Source organism: Gopherus evgoodei, chromosome 1 (genome assembly GCF_007399415.2).
Source record: "Gopherus evgoodei ecotype Sinaloan lineage chromosome 1, rGopEvg1_v1.p, whole genome shotgun sequence".
In the NCBI taxonomy this organism is placed as follows: Eukaryota; Metazoa; Chordata; order Testudines; family Testudinidae; genus Gopherus; species Gopherus evgoodei.
The window spans coordinates 162,100,178-162,123,299 of NC_044322.1; the positions used below are offsets into that span (position 1 = coordinate 162,100,178).

General features: G+C 42.2%; 1 protein-coding gene across 1 annotated transcript in view; it reads right to left on the minus strand.

Moving 5' to 3' along the window:
• IGSF5 (immunoglobulin superfamily member 5) overlaps positions 1-18,714 on the minus strand; it is a 47,243-nt gene extending 28,529 nt beyond the window's left edge. The window contains 3 exon segments of the mRNA XM_030552224.1: positions 7,260-7,568; positions 8,655-8,975; positions 18,649-18,714. Of these exon segments, the coding sequence (XP_030408084.1) occupies positions 7,260-7,568; positions 8,655-8,975; positions 18,649-18,706 (688 nt within the window). The 5' untranslated portion in view covers positions 18,707-18,714.
• Positions 18,715-23,122: the final 4,408 nt, after the last annotated feature.

The following is a 23,122-nucleotide window of genomic DNA, read 5'->3' on the forward strand; positions in this document are numbered from 1 at the left end:
GGAGTTTGGGGGGTGGTGGTCAGGGGGTGAGGGTGTGGATAGGGATCAGGGTGGTCAGAAGGTGGGGAACAGGGGGGCTGGATGGGGCAGAGGTCCCGGGGGGCAGTCAGGAATGAGAAGGGGGGTTCGATGGGTCGGCAGGGGTCGGTTGGGGCAGGGGTTTCTAGGGCAGTCAGGGAACTGGGAGAAGGGGTGGTTGGATGGGGCAGAGGTCCCAAGGGGCCATCAGGAATGAGAGGAGGGGTTGGATGGGGCAGCAGGGGGAAGTCAGGGGCAGGGGTTCCAGGGGCAATCAGAGGACAGGGGAGCAGGGGGGGAGGGATGGGGCAGAGGTCCTGGGGAGGGCTGCCAGGGAACAGGGAGGGTTGGATTGGGCAGGTGACCCGGGGGGTGGATAGGGGGTGGGGGATGGGACACTATCCCCTCCCCTAACCGGCCATCCATACAATTTCCAAAATCCAGTGTGGCCCTCAGGCCAAAAAGTTTGCCCGCCCCTGCAATAGACATGTCTTCTGATGGTAATATGGCCCTGTCCATCAGGCTTATCCAATATCTGTGGTGCTCTTTACTAACTGAACCAATCTTTGATCTTCCTAACTGCGTGAGCAGCCCCAGCCCAAAAGCTAAGGCCGGCTCCAAAAGCAGTCCAAAATATAGCCCTGGTAGCTGTATTAAAACAAACTTGCAAATCCAACCCAAAAGCACAAGGTTTGTACAGACTTGATAATACTGCCTCGGTTGCACTGGATTTGTGTGTCTCATGTCCTTTTTAGTGTTCCTAATTGAAGATGGACCTGAACGGCAAACTTTGGATACAGGTTCAGACTCACCAAAGTTTGCCGATGTTCTGGAGTTTTGGATTGGCCCATTACAGCATAATAGCCCCAGCCGCAAAATTTGGACTTGAATTTGAATTCTGAACACTCCAAAGATTGAATGGTTCACAAATTATTAGTCTCTTCTCTAATCCTTATGAACTATCAGCACATAAATTGATCATGCAAATTAACCAAATTAAGCATTGAGGGGCTGCTCCTGGATCTAATTATAAACTACTACCCAAAATGTTCCTGGATTCCAACTTTAATACATATCCTTATCCATCTAGAGCTCTTCAAGAATGTATTGTCTCCATTTCAATGGTCATTATTAATTCTCTCTCCTAAAAGGATATTTTGCCCTTATGTGTGTGAACATTAATTCCATTGAGAGTAATGGAAATCCTGTGTATGAACGCATCCATCCTCCTCCTCCGGCCAAACACAACATACCTAATTCCCCCCAATACTTTCTGTTCACTTCATTCCTTACACACCTCAAACAGCAAATTTTTCCCCCCCTTCATCCCAGTTTTTTTGAGCAACCAATCCTTCTCCCATTGTGCGCTCAACCTCTGGAACAGCTTCCTTCTCTATGCATCTTTCTGAATCCTGTCCTCCTTCAAATCTCATCACAATAAATTTCATCCCTCTTTCTGGTCTAGGGCTCTTAACGCACTCCCTGAGAAAACTAACCATCCAGATCCTGCTTCCATTTAAATAAGTGGCAAACTCCCATTTTACATTCAGGGAAGCAGAATCAAGCCCTTAATTTTCCATGTCTCTATCTTCAATCATTCTTCCTAAGATTGTCCTTGTATAGCTTTTGTTCTGCCTTGCCATCACTTCTGAGGTTACCAGTATATTATAATCTGCAGCCTCATAGTTAATATGTATAAATCAATTGTGAAGTGTTTTGTAATTTTTTTTGCACAGAAGAAATAAATCTACAGCATAAATCTGCATTTTATTTTATTTTATTTTATATTGTTCCGTACAAAATGTTGTGGAGATTTTAAGGTAGTTAAAATATGAAATAAATGTTAATCTTTCCTGTATGTTTAATTATGTTTTTAGTAAGTTATTGCTACCAAATATCAGTTATTGTGAGTACTCTTATTTTAAGATCTTGTTTTTATATTTAGCTTCTTGTAATAGCTTTCTCAGTTAACTTTAATACAGATTTGTGATAAGATACATGCAGAAAATAATTTGTTGTGCTAAGTCATATCAAGGTTAGATACAAGCAGTATATAGATAAATAGAGGTGTGTTAGTCAATATTTTTTTAATGAGTCCTATAAACGGATCTCCATATGTGATAGCCTAAAATTTCTGTTTATTAGCTGCAATGTTATACTTTGGCAAACACTACCCTCTTACTAGTTTCACATTTCTTGGTAAATATAGAAACTGGGATGCTAAGATTTGAGGAATAGTTCTTACATCAGCTTCATTTGTTCTTGTGATTTTCATTTAACCAGCCTTTGAGCCTTCATGGCCTATTCATTTGCCAAAGTAAGATGGCTGCTCAGGTCGAATTCAGGAATAGTCGGCTTTTCAGGCAGCACAGAGCAGAAAGAGGGAGCAAGGGAAGGTTTTCGTTCAGTGCCTGCCCTTGAGCATTGACATAGATGGATCACTAAGACTTGCCAGCATTGGAATGTAGAAGCAGGAAGGTGCCAATGGCACTGCTCCTGTGCTGTGTACCAGCTCTTCTCCAATGTACTTGTCACTCAAAATGATCACTCTGTTCAGGAGGAGTGTTTTTAACACTTGTGATTCCCAAGAACTATGTTGATTTAAAAGCAGAGGACTCTAATTATCATTAGAAATTCCATATTAATTGATAGGAAAAGCTAAGCACAAGAAACCTGCACTGCATAATAATCATATACTTGGAGTTCTAAAAGTGTCCTTAATTCTTTCCCTTACTTTATCCATACTCTATAACCTTAGGTTACTATAAGTCGAATAAGTCTCCTGTCAGCATATTCTCTAATAGCATCTTTCACATTAGCTCTAACTTATTTCCATACTGTGGGAACTCCTTCAGCGTGCATACTTTAACCAGTCCCATGCACTGTCACTCTGTTGAGATTAAGGGCTACAAAAAGCCTGCACATTGATGTCAGGAAACTTTACATGCTTGAAACAAGTCTTGCAAGCAAAGTGCCCAGGATAATTTCAGATATTTCAATAAACCTAAAAAAGTGTATTGCTTAAGGAATCATCTTCCTTAATTTTTTTTTTATTCTCGAATCTTCTGTTTGAGATGAGATTTGTGTGGAATTTTCACTGCAGTGGAGCACAGCCATCTTTCAGGATTGAAAGGGAACTAGCAGGAATGGTACTTCCTACTGTTTATCACTAGAATCCATTACAAGAGATCTTCTGTATAATCTAGCGGAGGGGGAAACAAGATTGTTGTGTGTAAAACACAGCAAATTTTCTTTTTATAACATGGATGAGAACAGACTGACTGTAGTATTCTTGAAGAAGCAGGGAGTCTTAGGTTTCAGTAAAAAGCTGTTATGTCAACAATGTAATGCATGAGACTGCATCCAGTGTCTGGCTCAGAGAACTCTATGGGTATGTCTACCCAGCAGTGGCACAAATCCCAGTGGGGGTAGATGTACATGCACTAGCTCTGCTCATGCTAGTACACTAAAAATAGCAGTGTGGCAACAGTGGCACACGCAGCTGCTTGGGCTAGCCACCCAAGTACAATCCCGCCTGATCCCTTGGATACGTACTCAAGCGGCTAGCCCAAGCCACTGCCTGTCTTGCCCAGGCCCCATTGCTATTTTTAGGTGTTTGTCTACCCGTGCTGCAAATTAGACTTCCCTCCCAGCTACTGTGAAGACATACCCTCTGAATGTGGCTAGCCTAGCTTACTTCCTACAAGCTACCTGCGGTGTCTGCAAGATGGCATTGTACCACATTGTCCCTCATAGTTCAGTATGTTATGGAGAACATGAATGTGCCTATAAGGAACTGGAGCAGCTGCAGCCGGTATGTTTTAACACTTCCATATAAATCAGTCTGAAAAATAAACAGCCACAGACTTCAAACTTTTCGTTTCCATGCCACTCCCCATCTCAACTGCTGTCATCGTTATTATCTGCTTTTCTCAGTTTGGCAGTTAAATTAATCTCTTCCCTGTTTGATCTTTCTGCTTGTCCCAGGGACTGCAGCCCCAGGAGAGCTATAGTTAGTTAGTCTATAAGGTGCCACAGGATTCTTTGCTGCTTTTATAGTATTTTGCTAAATTATGCGTGAGGAAGCCCTCACCTTAGTCTCTCTAATGTTTACACTACCACTTATACAACAAGGAGTTTGGTAGCACCTTAAAGCCTAACAGATTTATTTGGGCATAAGCTTTCATGGGTAAAAAAAACCCCTTCTTCAGATCTGATGAAGTGAGGATTTTATCCATAAAAGCTTATGCCCAAATAAAACTGTTATTCTTTAAGATGCCACCAGACTCGTTGTTTTTGTGGATACAGACTAACACGGCTATCCCCTGATACTTGACTACGACTTAGATTGGCAAAACTTATGTCATTCGGGGGTGTGAAAAAAACACCACACTGAGCACAGCACTATGTCGATGGGAGAGCTTCTCCTGTCAGCATAGCCACCACCGCTTGTTAGGGATGGTTTAATTGTGTCAGCAGAAGAGCTCTCTGCCATCAGCATAGAGTGGCTACACAAGAGATCTTACAGCACCACAGCTGCATCGGTACAGCTGTGCCACTGTAAGGCCCCTAGTGTGGACATAGCCTAACTGACAGATTAGTTAAGTCCCTGTAGGCCAGGCCCAATGTAACATTACATGATGCCTTCCCTCGGCCATTAAATAAAACACTAGGAAATTCAGCTAGCAAGCCTTACTTTGGCCATCTCTCCTTTCAGATGTAATAAGTTAAATAAAGGATCAAATGACCTCATCTGGAATATCGCGTTCAATTATGAATAAACTAGTGTAAATGGTGAATTCTCTGTAACTGGAAGTCTTTAAACCATGATTTGAGGACTTCAGTAACTCAGCCAGAGGTTAGAGGGGTCTATTACAGGAGTAGGTGAGTGAGGTTCTGTGGCCTGCAATGTGCAGGAGATCAGACTACATTATCACGATGATTTCTTCTGACTTTAGTAAAGGTATCTGAGTAGGAATATACATTACAATTTTAAACCTGACCAGTGTCCCATAAGCGACTTGCCACAAGATGTCAGAACATGTTAGTATTAGAGCTGAATGGGTCTAATATTTATTTATTTTTCTTTCTTGATATAGGAATTCGATACAGTGCTCCTGTCAGATATTTCTAAATTATCTGCAAAAACATTAGAGTTTTCAGTTGCCTAAGCAGCCCCTGGAATCGTGGTAAAAGTTGCGGATCTCCCCAAATCCGAAATGGTGCCCCTGTGGGCAGACACAGAGTTTGCCCGCCCTCACCCCCATGCGCGGTCCCATTGGCTTGACTGGAGCCACCCCTCCAAATATAGATGTCAAATTATGCCTATGCTGAGAAATCTTAAGTATCTGCTACTGCATAATCATTTTCCCAAAGAGGAATGCATGATGGTCCTATATGATCGCTAATTATGTACTAATTGTGTCTGTGACATCTGTTTTTTTCCTCTTCTAATGTACAGCATGTAACTATGGAAACTGTGGGTGGATGCCTCAATAGCTCTAGAATGAGTAGGCTGGGGAATTTAATCATTTTATTAAGTCCTCAGGACAGATCTCTTTTGTTTAGTCAGTAATTAGAAGCAATTAAACTTAGAGGAAGTCTTATTAAAACTAGTAAAATGGCCTTTTTCAATTGCTTTACAAAGTAGATGGTCCTGAGAAACTTGCTGACAATGGCTCACACTTAAAGTAAAAGGCCCAGCCAGTCTGTCTGTCTATCTATATATCGATGTTTTTATACCACACCCATCATTGGGTATACATCATGCCAGTGCCACCCATTTCAGAACATGGAATGGTTCACGTATCATGTAACACTCCAAGGGGTGCCAACTCAGTCAAAGAGCTGTCAGTTTGATGTCAATAACTCAGCTCCTTTTTTCCACGCTCACCCAATCACTAAAAGAAACATGGATTTAAGGACCTCCTCTGCCTAGGGGAAACTCTGGGTGGCACAGAGTCACCATAAGGGCTTCTAGACCACCCCTCCAGCTCCCACCATAGGAAGGGTGAAAAAAAGTGTCCTTGTGCCCCAGTAATCTCACCTTTTGTAACAGCCCCTAGAGACCATGAGCAGCTGGTGTTAATTCCAGCAGCCTTGAAACTCCTCTGCTTTACAGCACTGGAGACAAATGGCCAGGTAATTCCCAAGATTGAGGGGCCAAAAAGGGCATTTTCATGCCTCCTCCCCTGTTTCACCAAGTGCTGCTTAGCCCCAGTTGAGGATCTAGTCCTGTTTGTTCTTATTGTGCTAGCACTTGGAACAGAAAACCATCCATCACTACCTCAAAAACAGGTTTGCTGATATACACTTATGGACCAGATCCTGTCCCCCAGCTCCGCTGGCTTTGTGCTACTCAGGCAGCACAATGCAGATGGAAGCTCAGCTTATCCAGCTGGTTGGTGATTCCCCTGGCATTGGGATCATATTAAACTATGGGATTAATTGCCACAGGTTGCTGGTGAGGCCAGGAATTTAGCAATATGTTTGGGTGCTGGCCACTATCTGGGACATGACACTGGACGAGTTGGTCCACTGGTCTGATCGAGCATGGCAATTCCTGAGTTCGAGTGAAGCTTGGGAAAGTGCATGCAGCTGGAATGCCACTGTTCTACAGTCATCCATGGCTGATGGCACAGCCAGCACCCTGCAGGAGGAAGCGCGGTGGGTACCAAGCACAGTGTGGTTCCTAGGCTGTAACTGCAATGGCAGAACAGCTTCATGCCTGCTGTGTAACCTTATGGGGTCCATTCTGTTGTGCACAAGTGTTTACTTTGGGTTGTGTGTAGGGGTGAGATCCTACTTGTGTTGAAGTCAATGGCAAAACTTTCAGAGTTCAGTAGAGCCAGGATTTCACATTAGGATTTAGTCCTGCACAAACAAGACATAGCAAAAGATGTTTATGTTACTGACAGAAATCTATTGTTATTTCATGCCCTGAATCAATTTTTTTCAATGCCTAAATTCATGGGGTGAGATCATGCAAAAGGCAGAAAATCCAATTTTGTATGCAATGAAGCCCTTAATTAGCATTAGGGAGAGTTCTGCTTCCCTTGTGCTGCTCCAAATAAAGAGAATTTAATGATGCTCGTGACAGGAGTGAATTTAACATTATGTGACGTTTGTACTGTTTACTGGAGTTTGATTCTGTTACATATATAGATGTCATGTTGCTTAAACTGGAATAAAAGATTTTCAAAACAAAACAAAAAGGCATAGTATAGAGAATGTTCACTTACCTGCAAGAGAATCCTGCACAATAAGAGTTACAGTTGCATTCTGGGGCTTAGGAAGTGCCTCTATATAAGCTAAACAAGTCAGCGTCTCATTGGCCATCAGAGTCAAAGTTAAGATGCTCACTTCATTGTGAAGATCATTAGATCCTTGACTGTAGTTAGTAACATACCTGGACTTATCTACAAAAGAGTTGTTTATCATCCAGGTCATGTTTGGAGCTGGAGCCCATCCTAAGGCTTCACAAACAATTTCAATTGTTTCATTCTTTCTTACTGTTGAGTTGTGATCTTTGATGAACAAAGATCCATTAACTGTGGGGGGAAAAGATGATTTGTTCCTTCAGAATATTTAACTGCAATGGTGTCTTATTCCCAGTTTTAAATCATCTTTTGCTACCAAAAATCAATCATATTTTGAAATTTGCAAGTTAAAAAAATGAAATTAAAATAGAAGACCTAAAACATAGAGATGCTGTTTACATGAAATAAATGTGAAGCCATTGCAGCTTCTTGGCCATGTTATAGTCCATTTTGGCTTCACAACTAGACTTAGTTTTCCACCATCTGTTCAATGAAAGCTTTGGAAGTGTCACTCTTTGGCCATACTGAAATATCTCCTGCACCAGCTAAAGGACCATGTGTCATCACGATTTTATTTCTCTGTTGCCTCTTAGAGATGTTCTTCAGGTTTATCAAGGAAAGTTTATAGAAAAAATGACGCTCTGGGCATCAGGCTTCTTCTTTTTTGGACAAATGAATAGTAGATGGAAAGAAGATTCCATTTTATTGGATGCATTTTCTTAATAATGATGCTTGAGGAAGCCTACAGAGAGGATGTCTGATATACATGAAAGGTATACTGTATCCTGGATGCTGTAGTGTACAGCAGCAGTCACATGAAGGATATCACCTCGTAACTCACAGGCTAAATTTTTGCACTATGTTAAACCCCAACACGAACTGGGTGGAGGCTGACTATTCCTAGGTCAGACAGTAGGAAGGAGCTCTACTTTAAATGCAAAAGAAAATTTATGTACAAAAATGAGGGAAAAAAATCCATAAAGACTCTGGCCAAAAAAGATTGTTTTTGACTAGTGGCTGGCAGCACTGATACAGGCTTCTGGCACTTTCACACAACCCAAAACAGAGTAAGAGCTGCTACAGGAAAAAGTGAGCACAACTGAAGTCTTTTGCAGTGGCAGCCTCAGTCTACCTTGGAATGCCAATCTGTACATGAAATTACTGATCCATCTTTCAAGATGAGAAATATAACAGACATAGGGCATTCATTGAAAGTCGGTACACATACAGATTGGTAATTTTGGCATTGTGCCACAGGATTTCTGTTAAGTACAATTTAATAAAAATTCTGGGACAAAAATGAAAAGGCATACACACCTTGCACAGAAAGAAAGGCATAACTGTTGGGGATACCAAGTTGGATGCTGCATTCTATTTTACCAGAATCGTTCTGTTGGACATTGTGGATGATCAGCTCTGAGGTAAAAGTCTCACCACTGGTATAATTTTGCTGAGTGAAGCGATCTATTGTTACAACTGCTCCTCCAAGGTGAGTTGTCGTGAGAACAGCATTCCCGTTTAAAAGCCAAATGATAATTTGCCATCCTTGTGACACAGTACAGTTAAACCGAGCCTCTGAACCAGCTAGGACTGTTGCATTAGCTGGCCCATTTATAATAGAATAACCAAAGCCAAAACCTGGAAAGAAAAAAACAAGATTGTAAATATACCAGCACTAATGTCAATGAGGTGCCTTTGGCTTACCTTGACTATTCAGCAGATAAGACTACAAAACAAAAATACTTGGCTCTGAGTAACAGCACTTTTTCACGTGAATATTTTGTGTATTTGACATCTGAAGAACATATGAGAAAAGACCACTGAGTCCTCTAATTGGCAACATATCTCTAACAATAAGTGATACCAGATGTTTTGGAGAAAGCTTAAAATCCCCATTATCATTTAATAATTCCCAGTAAAAAAATCTATGTTAACATGGAGTTAAGGATAAGGAAGCTTGACTTTATATCAATAGTTTTAAGGTTGAATACATTGCAAGGATATTGTATTATCTCCAAACCAAGTGTTATAAACCCAGGAAATACACAATTAAGAGTTAAACTTAAAAGAAACCTAAACAACTTACCATATGGAAATGCAGTTAGGGCACCCAACTGTAGTAAGAGGAGGCCCTGAGATATAAACCTTGGTATCAGAGGCCTGGTTTGAGGCCTGAGGCCTGAACTAAAGTAATGCTCAAGACTTTGCTAACATAAAGCAAAGTTAAGCTGTGAGCCAGAGGCAGGCTCTGCTCACAGAAGCTGGCAAGAAAAGGGCTGATGTTGCATAAACATATATTCACATAGTGTATTGAAGCATAAACACGGTACCAGAACACTCTATACTGGAACATTCCACAGATAACAAGGAACAGGCTAACCCATCCCAATGACAGGGGCAAAAGGGTAATATGATGGATAGCGTTGTTTTGTTCGAACCAACATGTACAAGGTGAGAGGCGGCACCTTACTACGTAGAGAGGTTGTACCTTGCTGTGTAGAGGGGTTGCAACTCAATACGTCAGGAGTGATGTGTAACTTGTTTGTACCTGTGTATAAGAATGCATCCCTGGAGCAGTGTCTTTTGTCCAGCCAAAGGGGCAGTGGAAAGTCCAACCACTGACTGAGCTGAGTCCATTGTCAGGGAGCACATATGTACTGGCTAGCTGCACCTTACCAGCACCTTGGACTACGTTTTCCGGGGAGCTGGAGACTGTGTTTCTCTTCAACAATAAACCTGGCTGACATGCCTTCGTACTTTACTAGAGTCTGTGGTCATTGGGGGTTCCTTTCGGGTCTGCTGTGTCAGCTATCTTCGAAGAGCACACAGAGGGAACACACGTACGCAGCCGAGTGATATCAACGTTGAACAGAGCAGAGCACCACACCGGTAGCATCTGACAACACCAACAATCTGAACCCTACTCTGTAGTGACAACATGCAAAAACAATGAGATTATGACTGAGTCATTTTAAGTGTTTGTGATCCCAGATAAGATTAAATTGATTTTTAAAGACACATTCGATTTTTTTTTCTTTTCATGGTGTCACAACAGAGCAGAGTTAAGGCTTCTGTTGGAGGACAACTTTCAGTTAAAAAGACTAATGGGTAGGGAATTAAATATATGTTAAAATGTTCCTATGCACAAGATTTCAGTTAATTTTAACTTATTTATCATTTGAAAAGTTACATTATACCTCAAATTCTTAAACTGTTATTTCCTTAAGAGGGAAAAAATACATTTTTCCTTCAACCCTCCAGGAGGAGGACAATAGAAATAGTCATCCAAAGAAAAGATTCTGTACAGACAGATTTGCTTTTATGTTCATGGAAGACTCTTATAGAGATTTGCTGCCTTCACAGGTTTCCATTAAAAACATTGTGCCTTTCCACTGCATTGCAATCTCCTAAATATCTCTGTTTATGAGCGACAGAATAGCCAATCAAATGCAAACTTCACTTCTACTGTTAGTTATCAAAATCAAAAAATACATTATAAAGCACTGTCCTTTCAACAGAAATAGCCCATTTTTCCTTGTATAGTTGCAGCTATCCCTAGCATGCATCATTATCTTAAAAGTGAACTGGAGTGCTTTAAACTTACAGCTGTTTCAAGTCCTGAAACACAATTGTATGTTAACATGTAACATGTTTTATTAACTGAGGGCATCCTAACAATAACTGCTGATGACATCACTAAAACAGCAGTTCTGTGATGTCGGTACAGTAGCTAAGAATCAGACTGAAATCCCTAACCAGTTTTACATGCTCCGTTTACAGCAACAGTCATCAGATTATCATGACTTCTGGTCATTATTGACCATTGCCAGATGTGAACCACTGACTTAAGTGAAAAAAACTCTGTATCCTTAACAATTCTCTGAGCCACCAAACATTCTGACCCAGGGTTTTTCTTGTGATTGTGACCTCACAAACATACGTGACAGAACTTGTCTCTGTCCCGTGAGGCTATACAACTTTGATATATTGAATTCTGAGTGTTAAATTTTCAAGGCTTTGTGTGAACTTTAGATGATTGATTGCAACTGACTTTAATAGTTATCATGAGGTTCAAACTGTACACAACCATTTTTAGAATTCACTACAGAAACGGGATTTTTCCTGAACCCTGAGTTATATAACAGTCCAAAAAAACCCAATGGGTTTTCAACACAGTGCATAGGGATTTAGCAACACAATTCCCATTAATGCAAATAGATCCCTGTACACCTGTAATTTATTTCTTAGCCAGTGACCTTACTCCCTTGTTATAGAAGAAATAGCAGGGGTAGGGGGGGCAGGGCCATTAAAATTTGAAAAGGGCACCTGGAAAATCAGCTTGTTGGATAAACTGGAGAAATAGTTTACAGAATAATATCCCATGGATCCAAACTCAGCACAGCTTTATTCAGCACATTCCTAGGTTACAGTGCCTCTGGCTTAAGTACTGTACAATTACAGGCTCATTCAGATTTAACAGAAACTTCAGCTCTTCAACCCTCACCTACAGCTGGAGCTTATACAACAAGAAGTACATTTTAGAACTCACTGGACTCCATTCAGAATGGCAAAAGTAGAGATCCATGTCAATTATACGTGCTGGAGCAATGGAGTGTTGAATACTAATCTAATGTATATGATTTTTTAATGTCCATTGTGCACGTGTTTGGACATGAAATATTTCACAGAACTGATATGACTTTCTATTCCTTTCGATCTTAAAATAATCAGTATTCCCGCCAATCTTAATTTACCGCACACTGGAAAGTATTTTGTTTTGTAGTCTTATCTGGCTGAATGGGCACATAGGCTCCCTATTCAATGTATGGCAACAGTTAGGTGCCTAAGAATGGGATCCACAAAAGCCAGAAAGCTGAACAGGGAGCCACCTAAGGCAATCAATCATAGATGACGGCTTCCTCTGGGTCCAGGGGTGGTGCTCAAACCCCGGTCCTGACCCCACCTGTCTTCTTCCCCCAGCCCCATCCCGCTTCTTCTGGCCCCTGTTCTGCCCTCATCCCATCCATTTCCCCAAGCCCCCACCCCCACTGCGCCTCTTTCCTGCCCAGTTCCACCCCCTCTCTCAGCATGCCCCATCCCCACTCCTCTCCCTCTCTCCCAGAGCCGCCAGCATGCCGCAGAACAGCTTATCACAGTGAGCAGTAGGCACTGGAAGAGAGCGGGAGGCACAAATCAGTGGGGCAGCAGGTGGGTGGGAGGCACTGGGAGGTGAGTGGGGAGCTGGAGTACGCACGGAGTTGGCACCTATGCAACCAACAGTAAATGCCAAGAAGAGAGGTGAATCCTAAGCCCCACCCCTCAAAGGAATTTAGGTGCCAAAATCTGGGCTAGAGGAAGCTGCCTCCCTCTGCCTGAGATTCACAGCCAGATATGCTTTCCTGGAGTTAGATGTCTAAATCCTTTTGTGCCTCTAGCCCTAAGTGACATATCCAGGTCAAAGAAAGAGTTGATGCCAGAACTGGCATTAGAACTCAGGTATTCTTGGTGCCAAATCCTATTCTCACTCAGACATTTCGACTGTACCTGCCTTTATCAGTGACCAACCTGGAACATTTCTGTTGCGAGCTGGTTTAATAACAAAAAGACTGATCCTTACAAAATAAAAGCATCCAAAAGTGTACATTTTATAACCCATTCCACGAGACTGAGTTAAACAAGCAAATACAGAGCCATGCCATTAAAAAAACTGGAAGATAAGCATGGGGAACTGTGGTTTTTATGTATGATTTTATAATCTTCTTGTACAGTATTTTGTGCATCACTTACAAAAGTATTACATTTTGGAAATCAAAAAAATAAAATGGAAATAAATGTATTCATAATGTTCCCCATGCTATCACACCTTTTAGATTCCACATTAGTCGCTTAACTTCAGCATGCACAGAGTATCTGTTCTCTACTGTCTCCTCAAAGCTTCAGCTTTGACATTTATAGACACTGTCTTTTTGCTGCCTAGGAAGATTCATAAAATCAGTCTTCATTCAGTAAACATTTTGTGTTATTAAAGAAGTTAATGGTTTACCATCCCTGTGAATAAATCACCTGGGTTTCTGTACCTCATCCATGGTTATGAGATCATATTTATGAGTGCCACTGAATCATAGACTAAAAATTCATCTCCTGATTCTCTGGTCTATGGCAAGATTGTGCCCTTGTCTTACTCAGCCAAGCAGGGCAGTAAGAGGAAGTAAGCATGATTTATTTCTCCCTTTAACTAACATGATTACATTTTAACAGTCCATGAACCAGACAAAGCCCAGGATCTACGCTTTCTTACGCACACAAGGCCTGATTCAGTGCCTACTGAAGTCAATAGAATGCTTCCTGTTTTAATCCAGAGAACCTGCTTCAGGTCCCTACAGGTGGAAAGTCCACTAAGGAGGGAGGATGCCACAAAAGTGAAAATGGGAAATGGTCACAACTGCCCCTCCACTGGGAGCCCATAAGACATCAGCACAGCTCAGAAAGTGTCTAGTGTTACTCAGAGAGATGTGGTCACATCCACTGGGGGAAGTGTTAATTTAACCTATCCCCACAATAACTTAAAGGTGCCCTTCCTTGACAGAAAATCCCAAGACAGAGTGTAGATCAAGGGTGAGCAAACTATGGCCTGGGGGCAGCATCCGGCCCTTCACACATTTTAACCTGGCACTCAAGCTCCAGCCAGGCAGCGGTGTCAGGGGCTTGCCCCACTCCTCACATGCCATGCTCTGTGCAGCTCCCGGAAGCAGCAGCATGTCCCCCCTTTGCCTCTTATGCCTAGAGGCAGCCAGGGTGCTCTGCACATTGCCCCCGCATCTCCCATTGACCAGCAACTACAGCCAATGGAAGCTGCAGGGGCAGCACCTGTGGGCAGGGCAGTGCACAGAGTCGCCTGGCTGTGCTTCCACATAGGAGTCGGAGGGAGGACATGCCACTGCTTCCGTGAGCTGCTTGAGGTAAGCACTGCCCAGAGCTTGCACGCCTTACCCTCCGGTGCCCCAACCCCCTACCCCAACCCTGATCCCCCTCCCGCCCTCTGAACCCCTCATCCCCAGTCCCACCCCAGAACTCGCACCCCCAGCCAAAGCCCTCACTCCTTCCCACACTCCAACCCCCAGTTTCATGAGCATTCATGGCCCATCAGACAATTTCCATACCCAGATGTGGCCCTGGGGCCAAAAATTTTGCCCACTCCTCATGTAGATGGTACCACTGCCTGCTCACCCACATTGTATTGCTTAGGGGAATCATTTCCTTACCCCTGGGCTCCTGAGTCTAAGGACTCGTTAGACACTGAAATGCCTTCTCTTGTATCTTCTGCCAAAAAAAATTCTGTCATTTACCTGTTGTTTCAAAGAGAAAGTTCAGCTCTTTGTTTTTTTACCTTTTATTATTTATTTTACAGGAGGACATAGACCTAAATCAATATGCGCTTCCATTGTGCCAGGCAATGTAGAAATGTCATAAGAAACAGCCCTGTCATGAACTCTGCAACCTAAATAGAAAAGGAGGTATTCTTACCCCTATTTTTCCGATTGGGAACAAAGGACATCCGTGGAAGAACCAGGAACTAAGCCCAGCTCTTCCGAGTCTAAGACTAATGCTTTAACCACAGGATTAGCATTCCTCTGTAATGTACAGTGTTCCCTAATTCAGCAAATACACTTCAATACCAATTTCATCACCTTGCTGTGTGAAAAATATCTGACGTTGTTCATTGGGAAAAACTCAGACCTCAAACTAAATTCTCATTGCTTTTTTCAGGGAGTTATATGTTTAATTCTTATTAACGCAAGTTCAGCACCTAGCTTCTCCCATACACTGATGAAAATTCTTGCCCTGACAACTAGCCCCACTTTATTACTCTCCACTGGAGAAAATTCTAAACCATGCACAATGCTCTATGAAATCATATTATTCATTTGCTTTTGCGTGACAAGGTGTGGGTTAGTAAAGCTTTGCATTGCCTTGGGCATATCAGTCGATGTTTGTTAAAGGATCAATCCTGATGAAAGTTCATAACAAGAATATTTCACTTAAGCCTAAGGGTGCAGTTCTGTGTTTCAACCATCCAACTTTTTCCAAAGGCAATCCAAAGGTGTTCATAGTGCGTATCAATTGTTCTATGAGTGGTTATTCCCCATTCTGTCACACAAACTTACTGGAACAGGTATTATGGTTCCTTCAGAAATAAATGCTTTTTTTGTTTACAGTTACTCAGTGCCAGTGGCAAATGGTGCACAAGTTAATGAGACACTTGTCCGAAAACCATCCCTTCCTACTACCATTTTCCTGTCCTCACCTGCTCTTCCTCTCATAGAGGGGTATCAGATTTTCAAACAGGTGCTTTGGCATCTGGAAAGGATTGAGAAGAAAGTTCCCATTTCTCCTTCTGCTCCCTCCACCACCGACTACACTCCTTGTCCTTGATAAATAACACATCAGAACACGTTACAGCAAGGGATCACGTGGGAAAAATGTGTTTACTCTCAAGTTCTCCTCATTAATCATTTTTTCTATCCCTGTTATGGTCTTTTTAAAGCATTCCCAGAGAGCCACGTCCTTTTTCTTTTTATCACTCACTGCAGATTTTCCCACATGCTGAGTCTTCTTTTCATCTGCCATATAAGAGGTAAAAGATGGAAAGGAAGGGGAATGCTCCCTCTTTTTAGCAGAGGAGGGAGAGCTATACTCTCTCCCCACACCCCGCCTTCTGTACATACATTGTCTCTCTCTCTCTCTCACTTACACGCACACACACACTCTCCTCTTTAATTTATTTCTTGCTCAGCAACCCTTGCTTTCTGGATTGATGTCAAAAGCATTTGTGGCCTCACTGGCGCAGCCCCACTAGTTGCTGGTTGGCTGGTATGAGACAGGTCTCTGTGATGTCACTGGCTCAGCACTTACAGCTTGCTGGGAGGATGCCAAGATACAGACTTTTCTGAGCTCACTAATTCATCCCTTGTAACTGGCTAGGATTTCAAGGCTTGAGGCCTCTGGCTCAACATCTCTAGCTTGCTATGCTGGTGTCAAGGGCTATGCCACTTTGACATTACTGACTCATCTCTAGCTTTCTGGAATGATTTAAAGGCAGATGTTGATTGAGCATCTCTTACCTGCTGGGCTGATATGAAGGAACATATTTTTCTGAGGTCACTGGGTCAGCATCACCAGTTTAGTGGGATGATGCCCAGTTACAGGCCTTTGTGAATTACTGACTCAGCTAGGGTCACCAGATGTCCTGCTTTACTAAGCTTGTCCCACTTTGAAGGGATAGTCCCATCATTCTGTTAGCACTGCAGATTTGTTCCACCTTCATTAGAACACCGAGACATCAGGTGTGGACACAGGGAGCATTCCTAGTGCTGTATCTTGTGTAAAGGTGAGAGAGGGGAGGAAGGGATCTGAGAGGGGTGGCTCAGTCACTGCTAGTGCTTTTTCAGGATAGGAAGCAAAATGAGACACTGAGTAGATGGAGACATGGCTTTTTTCAGAGGAGAGGGAGAAGAGCAGGCTCTGAGCCACTGCTTCTTTAAGAATAGAGGAGGGAGAAACAGAAGAAAAAGGACCAGATGCAGAAGGAGGATTGGCTGGGGGCTGAGGGTTTCTGCAAACCCAGGAGAGAAGCAGAGATGGGCCACCCATAGCACAGGGGACTGCAGAAAGGTAGTGGGGCAGCATAAATTGATTTGGGTAAGGAGGGCAGCATTAGTTGCTTTCCAGGATAATTGACTTGTGGGGATTCATTGCTTTATCTGGGCAGAGCTTATTTATTGGATGTGGAGGAAAGGAGAGGGAACGAGAGCTGGAGCCAGCTGATTGGATGTGACTGCTTGAGGTGGTGTTGAAAGAAGAGAGAGGGAGGGAGAAAGCTGAGAGAGGAAAAGGAGCATGTTGCTCTGCTGCCCCAGGCTGGAAGCTGTGTGTGATGATGACAAATGAGGAGGAGCCAAACTCACCTGTTCTGGGCCTGGACCCGTCATGGTGAATGAGTGAGCAGGGGCAGTAGGAGGGAGTGGGAAGGTCCAGGGCCCAGGAGTTGGGAGGACTGAAGCTGTGGGGGTAAAAATAAAGGAATCAAAGCATCAGATGGGAGGAAGATCCTGGCACGGGGAAGGCATCAGTTTTAGTGAGGTGGGGACGTTTTTTGTATTTTATCAACTGGTCACCTAGTAGGGGAAAGTGCCTTATTTTCTCCCCTACCTCCTTCCTGCTGCTGTGTAGCTGTTCCTGGTTTTCACTTTGTAAGCCTCGTCATGCTAGCCCACCACTCCTAGCTGGCTGGGCTGCTGTGGAAGCTCAAGTCTCTGTGAGATAACTGAGAGAGGTAACCAGAGGTTAAAGCAGATCAGAGTGGAAGGGAAGTGCTCCACAGTTCTGGTGGCTCTATGTCATCACAGAGGGTGACGTGGTGAAATGACACCGTAGTGTCTTGTGTGAGAGACAGGACATAGAGATAAGGGAATAAATAGATGATAAGTTAATAAATGTGTGAAAGGTGTCTATGTCCCCAAGCAGCTGCAAACAAAGTGAGTGTGAGCATGTAAATGTGGTGCCATGGGAACAACCCGTGTACGCCTTATCTTCTCCCCACTGACACATACCCCACTATGGAAAGCTCAGAGGGCAAAGGGACCTGACAGGGCCATTCTCTTTCTTCTAGATTCAGTCAAGGAGCGGGAAAGGGTTTCCCATTTCCCCTGGAGGGGCGGGAGAGGTTGAAGTAGCAAGGTCTGCCTCTTTCCCTCTCAGTCCCCTAGGGAGAACCAGCAGGGAGACATATCGTCCCGTAGAAAATAATCCAGTAGAGGTAGCTAGGAGATTCCCAGCTTGGACAATTCTTCTTCTCCCTTCAGCTATTAGTGCTGCTTCACCTGCTGATGGCAAGGCCTGGAGCCTCATAACTTCCCCACACAGATACATCTCCCCCTGTGCTCCCTACTGAAATTCTGCTGCCTGATGTGTCATTTCCCCAGGCAGTGCAGAGGCAGGAGGAGGTGGGAGTCTGCCTTCCCTCTGCCACAATCTTTCTTGCATCTGCTTCCCTGACTCCATTATGCCTTCTTCCTCTTCCCTCCTCCCTACTGTATCCCTTTCTAACACCTTCATACTGTGGTCCAGCCAAATTCATGATGTATTTTCAGGCTTGAAAGGGAAAGCAATCCCTTCTAAGCAGATTTAATAAATTCATTCACTATTTGAAACATACATTTGATTCTTCCTGTAATAGATATTTACAGTGCTTTGAAATTAGTTTATAAATGGCATCCATTCTGAGTCATTTCAAGAATTAGAAGTGTCCTACCTGTTAGCAAGGCAAATAGGATAAAAGTGACTGGGATAAATTTCTGAAGGCTATCCATTGGAGCATTTTCTCCTGAAACCTAGGACAAAAAGGCATGCAGTTGTCACTGGACAGTTATAAGGAAGCTACACAACATAGAACTGTTGAGAAAATCAGTAATGTGTTGCTGCTGGTTTTATAATGCTCTAGCATTTAAACATTTGTCCCTTTGTGTCCTGTACTACACACATGTTGAGAAGATTAAAGGTGTCAGGGAGACACTTTAATATAATGAAAATGGATCATGGGCAGCTGAGAGAAATAATTCTGAGTTGTCTGCAATCAAATGTGTACTCGGAGGACATCGCCCCTGCTGCTGTTAGTGTTCTGGCAGACTAAAGAACTCTATGGTCACTCATGTAACTGTCCTCTCTAAAGTAATTGAATGGGGTTTGATTCATGCCTGAGGCTACTCCTGGGATGTGTTTAATCAGTACAGCTCCAGGCTCCCTCAGTACATTTCCGCCCTGGCCAGCACCACACACTTTTAAAGCTATTCTGGCTCTGGGATCCCCAGCATAGTGGGTTTTGTGGGAATAGTGCTCCTTTGAAACCCCTTCTGTGTGGGCTTTGTGCCCCTGTGTGTCCTCTGCTAGAATCCACACTGGTTTCAAGCCCATTTTATTTCTTTACAACAAGGCTTGGCAGAATTTGAGTTTTGGGCTTGGATTTGTTTTGATGGCTAATATCAATGTTTATTTTTAATCATTTTTTATTTGTATACATTTAAATTTTCACAGTTGCACATAGTTATAGGTTTTAAGCATTTATTTTTATTTTTATCTATTAAAATTTTCATAATTGTGGGAGACTATGTGGGGAGTAACACAACAGGGAGGGGCAGACAATAACTTTTTAGTGACAGTAGAGGTTGAGATTCAAAAAGTTAACGTTTTATAACCGTGACTATACAGATGTTCAGTATCAGCTGTCAAAATATACAAAGTAAAGATCCTTAAACCAAACTCTAATACGTTCGCAAGCAGCATTTTTCTTACTTTGCCTATTAGTAAATGTTGATGATTACCAATGGATTTTTTTCTTTGGTTTATGTGTATCCAGTGAAATCAACATTTATTGACATTTACCAAATAAAAATCTGATGCTTTCTAGCCTACCCATAATGAACCCATATTGGTTATGTTTCCAGAGAATTACTGACCAAGCAAACTACAATGAATCATGGTTAAAACATGATTTTCAAAAGCACTGATATTAGTCTTATTAGCGCACAATACAGCTGCACACAAATCCCATTCACCTGTCAGTTATATACTAAAAGTTTTGTTTCCCTGCAGTTACAATATCATCTACCTTTCTTATATTCCCAGCTGTGACAGAGCCACAATATGGGTGATATTTGCATTTGTGCAGATAAAATAACACTTGGCACACAAGGCGGTTAAACAACCCTATCTCTATCCCTGCAAAGAACCAAGAGGAACTGGAAATACATCACGGTATTTTACTTACCCCTACAAAAAATTGCTATTTTCTCTGTGCCCAACACAGCTCCTATTCAGAACTTATATTCACACAGTTCAACAAGACTTTCAGTGTGCTCTGTGAGGTGCCATTGATCCTGAGACTACTAGCTGCTGATTGACAGAGACAACAGGACACATTGAGCTGCATTTCCTGGTTTCCATTTGTGCAGTGACAAAGAGGCTATCGGTACATTAGGGTATGTCCTAACATTATTTTTCTGCACTTTACTCAGGGCAGAAAAGACAAATACCCCCACTCCCAAAAGCAAACTTCTGCTGGCGTCCCAAAGAGGGCAGAGTTAAGGTTGGATGGATAGTCCTGTGCGAAAGTATCACTTTAGCACTGCATTTCCCAGGTCACATCTACATGTGAGTCTGTGTCTCACAGAGACATACTTATGCCAGCTCCCATCAAGCTAACCTACTAAAAATAGTAGTGTAGCTGCAGTGGCATAGGCTAGCCACCTGAGCATAAACCCCTCCAGATCCCGTGAGTACGTACTCAGGGCAGCTAGCCCATGCCACTACTTGCTGTTGCCCATGCTACCATGGCTACACTACTATTTTTTAGTGCACTAGCTCAATGAAATCTAGTGCAAGTATGTCTACTCAAGCTGGGAATCACATCCCAGCTCCAAGCAGAGACACTGCGCAATTCCAGTTTCCTAATAGTTGTAGTTTGTTTTATTGTAACCCTAACATTTATAAGGAGTATGTCGGAGGGACCTAGATTGCCTGTCGTGGCTTGCACATTTTGCACACTTTATGGAATTAAACTCATGCATTCAGGAAGAAGATGAAAGGACACTGTTCTGTGGCCACAACTTTTATTTCCTCTAACAAACTTCTCTTACCTTTAAATAGACCTTGCTTTGTGACATCCAGATCCTTACTCTGGAACCTGTACAAATTAATAGCGCAACAGTGACATTGTGGGTTCCCTATAAAAATGTTTTATTTTTCTTCACTTTTAAAAGCAATACTACATGGAGAAAAAAGCTGGCATGACCATTTTATTTCTCTTGAACAAATCCAGTACCTTGCTATGTTACAGTAAGATCCTGTAGCTAAGTCTCTGTATTAACAACCAGTAGTGATTTAGTGATTATAGCTGTGTGGAAAAGGCAAATTTCTGCCTCAGATGAATCTGTAGCACTTCCTAGGAAGAAGACCCTTAAAGGAACGTGCAGAATCTATGTGGCTCCCTCCCAGACTGGAATAGTTTGTGCTGTGGTTACTTCTTGCAAAAAAGTTAGAACCCTGAAATCAGGTCCTGGCAGGTGAAATAAACAAACAGAAATGCCTTTTCAGTTCATTTAATTGTAATTTAAAGGCTAGTGTGTGTTTTTGATTTGTTTTATATATATATATATATATATATATATATATATTCTGAAAGCATTTCAGTTTACTTTAGATACATGCTCGTTCTCACATTTTGTGTGGTGATTAAGCAGCTGAAAAAGACTGGATCCAGTTCCTAATAAAATGGAACTTTTCTCTTTCATCTGCAGCATTTATTCTCACCACACAAAATCTGAAAATGTTTGCATGTAATTAGCTCCAGTATTAGTAGAGATAAATCTCCAGGCCGGGAAGCAAATCCAAAGTTATTAACCTGCACTTTCTGTTGTACCCGTGCAACTAGAGAAAATCCCATGATTTCAGATTTTGTTTTTCTTCTGAATTGGAATAGAAACTAAATTATAATTACCCAATTAATTAAATTTTCAAAAATGAAAACTCATTTCTGGTCAATCAAAATATTTTGTTTCAATAATATCAGTGTTTCATTCCAGTTTTGACTTTTATAAAAAAAAATCTATTCTATTGCTATTTATAATAGAATATAAAATATTGAAATGAAAAAATCATTTTAATATTAAAAATCAAGATGTTCTGTTCTGATAAGGTTGAACAGAATGTTTTGCCATTATTCAAATGCTTCATTTATTTTTTTTCTATATGAAATGTTGATGAAATTAATACATTCCCACAGAAAGTCTCAATTTTGATAAAATAGCATTTTCAACCAGCATACCAATTAGCTGGAAAGATATCAACCAGCTACTCTTATAAACTTAATATTGCATAGTCGTTAAGACTAAATTTTGCTTTAAATCTCTTGTACTGGCAGATCCTGGACCTGCTCCTGCACCTATTAAACACAATGACAAAGATGAACACTTTTAAATAAATAGGAGCAGGATCTGGCCCCCTACGTTCATGTGGGGCCTGAGTCTCTATTGCTGTGAAATGTGTGTAGTCATTTACACCAGTACTGACTGGGTGTAAAATGTGCCCATTCCAATCTGGCAGCATTTTAGACCGACTTTGTACCTATCGTGTACTGAGGTAAATGACCCCACATGGTGCAGAGCAATGGAGAATCAAGGCTGACACATACAAATGAGTATGAATTGAAAATAAACATGGAATTTAAGGCTTAGCTCAAGCTCCATACTAGCAACTGATGTAACAAAAGATCAGCTTTTGGTTCCTAGGAGCTTCTTAGGGTACGTCTACACTACCCCCTGATCGCTCTGCCGTCAACTCCGGAACTCCACCCAGCAAGAGGTGGAAACGGAGTCGACAGGGGAGTGGCAGTGGTCAACTCACCGCCGTCCTCACCTAATCTACCTAAGATATGCCAACTTTAGCTACTTTAGTCCATGAATAAAGACTGAAGACATGTAAAGAAAGGTGACACAATGAATGCTAAGGCTCTGATCCTGCACTGAACTCTATATGGGAGGTGAAGTAAGTGGGGCTCTGTGTGTTCTGTTTTTTTCTATAAAGGTTGTTGTGCCGCACTCACCACCATAGTATTTGAGTGCCTTCCGGTAGTGCATTAAGTGGTGTTACTAACTTCTGTGGACATGACGACACACCCAAGCAGTGCTCATTGCAGGTTCAGGGCCTAAGTTACAGCTGAAATATGAATACAA